The sequence below is a fragment of the Hipposideros armiger genome, unplaced genomic scaffold, assembly GCF_001890085.2.
Source record: "Hipposideros armiger isolate ML-2016 unplaced genomic scaffold, ASM189008v1 scaffold_74, whole genome shotgun sequence".
Lineage (NCBI taxonomy): Eukaryota > Metazoa > Chordata > Mammalia > Chiroptera > Hipposideridae > Hipposideros > Hipposideros armiger.
Genome location: NW_017731424.1, coordinates 2,479,756 through 2,483,428, shown reverse-complemented (window position 1 = coordinate 2,483,428; position 3,673 = coordinate 2,479,756). Strand labels below are relative to the sequence as shown.

The window sequence follows — 3,673 nt, the reverse complement described above, 5'->3', positions numbered from 1 at the left end:
GCTGCAGTCCCTGTGGCAGTGGATTGCCATGGGCTACCGTGTGTGGCCAGCAGCCAGCGTGAGCGGCCAGCAGCCGCAGTGAGCGGCCATCCAGAGGCCGGCGCTGATCTGCCTCGCCCGGGAAGAGCGCAATGATGGTGCCAACTTGGGCCAGTGAAGTAACGTTGTCCACAACTAGACTAAAGAGCAAAAGGACAGCAACTTGTCTGTTCCCCTTCCCCCGATTCCCCAGCGCTGTTCCCATCCCAACTCCCCAATAAAAATCTTTAAAAGAAAAAAAAAGGAGTAAAGCACTGACGCCTGCCACATGGATAAGCCTTGAAAACATTACACTAAGTGCAAGAAGCCAGTCACAAAAGACCACGTACTGTATGATTCCATTTATACAAAATATCCAGAATAGGCAAAGCTACAGCGACAGGAAGTAGATTAGTGGTTTTGAAGGGCTGGGGGTGCAGGAAGGGTTAGGGGGAAATGGGGGGTAAATGCTAATGAGTATGAAGTTTCTTTTTGACATGATGAAAATGATCTAAAATTGATTGTGGTGGTAGTTGCACAACTCTGCCTATACTAAAAACCACTGAATTGTACACTTTAAATGGGTCAGTTGTATGGTGTGTGAATTAAAAAAAAGATATGTAGAGAATGAAATGGTGAACAGTGCGAGAGGAAGCTGAAAGGTTCAGATATAGAGAGAGTCCATGTGGCCGTGACGAGCCTGTGTAACAAGGTTGTGAGTATACAGAAGCTGTACATCTAGAGAGGGACCCAAGAAGGAGGGAGGTGATAAGGAAGTCTAAAGCTGTGTCACTTTATTGCTACCAATTTTACTGCTACCAGATGTGAGCAGGCCCTCTTACCTGCTCTAGTTCAACACCCATCACCTAGGATTGAATTGGCTCACATTTTATTTAGAAATGTATAGAGAGGCATTCTTTTTGTGACTTCATTTTGGAGTTGGACTGTCCCCTTTAATCATCCCCCTTCCATCTACATAATGTTGAGGGACCCTGACGGGTGACTGTCATAGTTAGATACCAACTGCCAGGGCATTAAGGGTCACTGTGCTCTTTACAGCCCCCATTTCTATTATATATTCCTTTGTGTTTACCCAATGTAGGTTCCAGTTCCCGGAAGCTTGCTGCTTCTGGGTCTCCCTATGCCGAAGGCATTCTCCCTGGAGGCCCCATCTCAGGACAGTTGCAAGGCTAGTGGGTGCCAACTTGAGTGCTTCCCAGGTGACATCATGTGCCCTGATTCTCATGTCCTAATCATTGGTGCGAGAGAAGAACAGAGCAATTTCAGTCTTGTTGTCACCATTTAACTGACGGAGAAACTGAGACTGCAAAAGGTTAAGAGCCTGAGATGGTATAGGGCCGTCAGAAAAGTCATGACGCATGTTTGCGACAGATGGCACTCATTCACTTTTGGAAGTACTAGAGTCATTCACATCTATGTTATTCCTATGCCATTTGACAGCTGACTGTTCTAGCTTCATTATAAAAAAAAATTGAGCGATTTGGTTGAGTTTTGGAGATTTTACAACAAGTTGAAGACGGAAGACCAAACTGCATTTTTGCCATATTTTACTGTTTTACTTCCAAAGGGGAAGAACGCACGTCAAGCTTGTGAAAAGTTTAATAAAGTTTACGGTGACAATGCTCTACAAGAACGTCAGTGCCAATGATGGTTCACGAAATTCCATGCTGGTAATTTTTATCTCAATGATGCTCCTCGGTCAAGTAGGCCCACCGAGGCTGATGATGACAAAATAAAGGCATTGATCGAGTCAAACCCACGTTACACGACATGAGAGATTGCAAAAACATTGAACATCCATCATTCAAGCGTTCACGACCACCTGAAGAAGCTGGGATAATTGAGTAAGCAAGCTCAATATTTGGGTTCTGCATGAACTCAGAGAAGTTCATTTGACGGCGCGTATAAACATCTGCAATATGCTCATTAAACTTGAGGAAAACAATCCTTTTTTGAAGCGACTGATAACTAGTGATGAGAAGTGGATTGTTTATAATAATGTGGTGCGCAAACTTACATCGACAGCAGACATTTATTAAAGGAAGGTTATGCTCTCAGTTTGGTGGCATTTTAAAGGTATTGTGTTTTTCTCCTGCCAAGGAACCAATCAATTCGACTGTGTACTGACAGCAATTGGACAGTTTGAACGAATCCATCATCCAGAAACGTCCAGAGCTCGTTAATCATAAAGGAGTTGTGTTTCATCATGACAGCGCAAGACCACACACAAGTTTGATCACCCATCAAAAATGATTGGTGCTTGAATGGGATGTGTTGCCACACCCACCATACTCGCCTGACCTTGCACCATCAGACTTCTACTTGTTTCACTCTCTTCGAAACTCTTTGCGTGGTATAACGTTCAATTCAGATGAGGCTGTAAATCAGCACCTTGTTCAGCTTTTCGCAAATAAAGACAGTTCCTTCTATGAACGAGGAATTATGAAGCTCACTGAAAGATGGCAAAAGGTTATCGAACAAAATGGGCAATATATCATTGGTTTATCTTTGTTCTTTATATAAATAAATGACCTTTGAAAAACATAGACAAAATACATCATGACTTTTCCGACAACCCAAAAGTTACTGAGTGAGGAAGCTGGGATTGGAACTCAGCCTGACACTAGAGCTGACTCTCAACGGCTGCTCGTAAAATACCCGTGAACAGCGCAGGCCAGTAAAAGGCAAGTGACTTGACAGAGTTTTTACGAGGGGACCTGGAGGCAGCCCGCTGACTTCCTCAGAACAGAGGGGCTAGGGACTGGAGGACCTTGAAGGTAGGCCAGCTCTGAACTAGATGCAACCGGGTGCAGCTGGCAGCCTTTGAGTGACAGGATGAAAGCCTGGGATGAGGTGGGAGAATATGAAAGGGTTTCGCAAGAAGGGGAGAATGAGAGCAGGGAGCCACGTTCCCTCTCTCTGATGCCATTTCTCCCGTTCATTTCTTCCACCCCAAGTGGGGTTCAGTCGAGCCGAAGAACCCTGGGCCACAGTCTTTGCTCTCTCAACTCACAGAGGCTGAGAGAAAGACAGAAGGGACTGGAGACAGAATGAAGTATTTGCAGCACAGTGGGACTTGGAACTTGCTCACTGACAGCCTGAGGGCCGAATCTGGCCTGCAGATGGGTTTTGTTGGGCCTGCTGGGTTGTTAAAAACATTTTAAAATATTTAAAAATTGAGAGATTTCACAAAAACAGACTTCTGGCTTTTCTTGAAAATTGGAAAGCTCTTGTAACACTGGACCCGTGTCCCCACAGGGCAAACACTGGGTGGGGCTGAGCAGTAGCTGTGTCTGCACCCTGCCCTGCCCACCGTGACAGGGGCTCTGCCACCCCTGCACCTGGTGGCCTCTGTGAGCATTTGAGATTGCACCAATGGAAGGCTTGTGCTGTGATAGAGCTGACTTGGGCTGAAGGAACCCCGAGGGAAGCCTGGAATTTGAATTCTAGGTTCCTGGAGGTTATCAGGTGAACGTTCACTGTCCTGTGTGCCCTCCAGGCTTGTAAGTTTGGTGTTCAGGGAAAGAGGGCACCAGAAACAGACCCACAGGGGACTGGGATTTGGGAAGTGGAGGCCAGGGACCCAGTGAGAGCGTAAACAGTGTGCATCAGTCAGGGTTGTCCAGAAAAACAC

The 3,673-nt window shown here is 46.0% G+C and overlaps 1 protein-coding gene across 5 annotated transcripts in view; it reads right to left on the bottom strand.

Annotated features, from left to right (window-relative positions):
* The window catches only part of LOC109383015 (uncharacterized), a 14,857-nt gene that overhangs the window by 6,634 nt on the left and 4,550 nt on the right, over positions 1 to 3,673 (bottom strand). For 4 of the 5 annotated variants that reach the window (XM_019643005.1, XM_019643007.1, XM_019643004.1 and 1 more), the window contains one exon: positions 2,571 to 3,180. The exons of the other annotated variant lie outside the window; for it this stretch is intronic. In XM_019643005.1, the coding sequence (XP_019498550.1) occupies positions 3,003 to 3,180 (178 nt within the window). In that variant the 3' untranslated portion in view covers positions 2,571 to 3,002. Of the gene's footprint in view, positions 1 to 2,570; positions 3,181 to 3,673 lie in introns of those variants that run through there. 5 annotated transcript variants of the gene reach the window in all.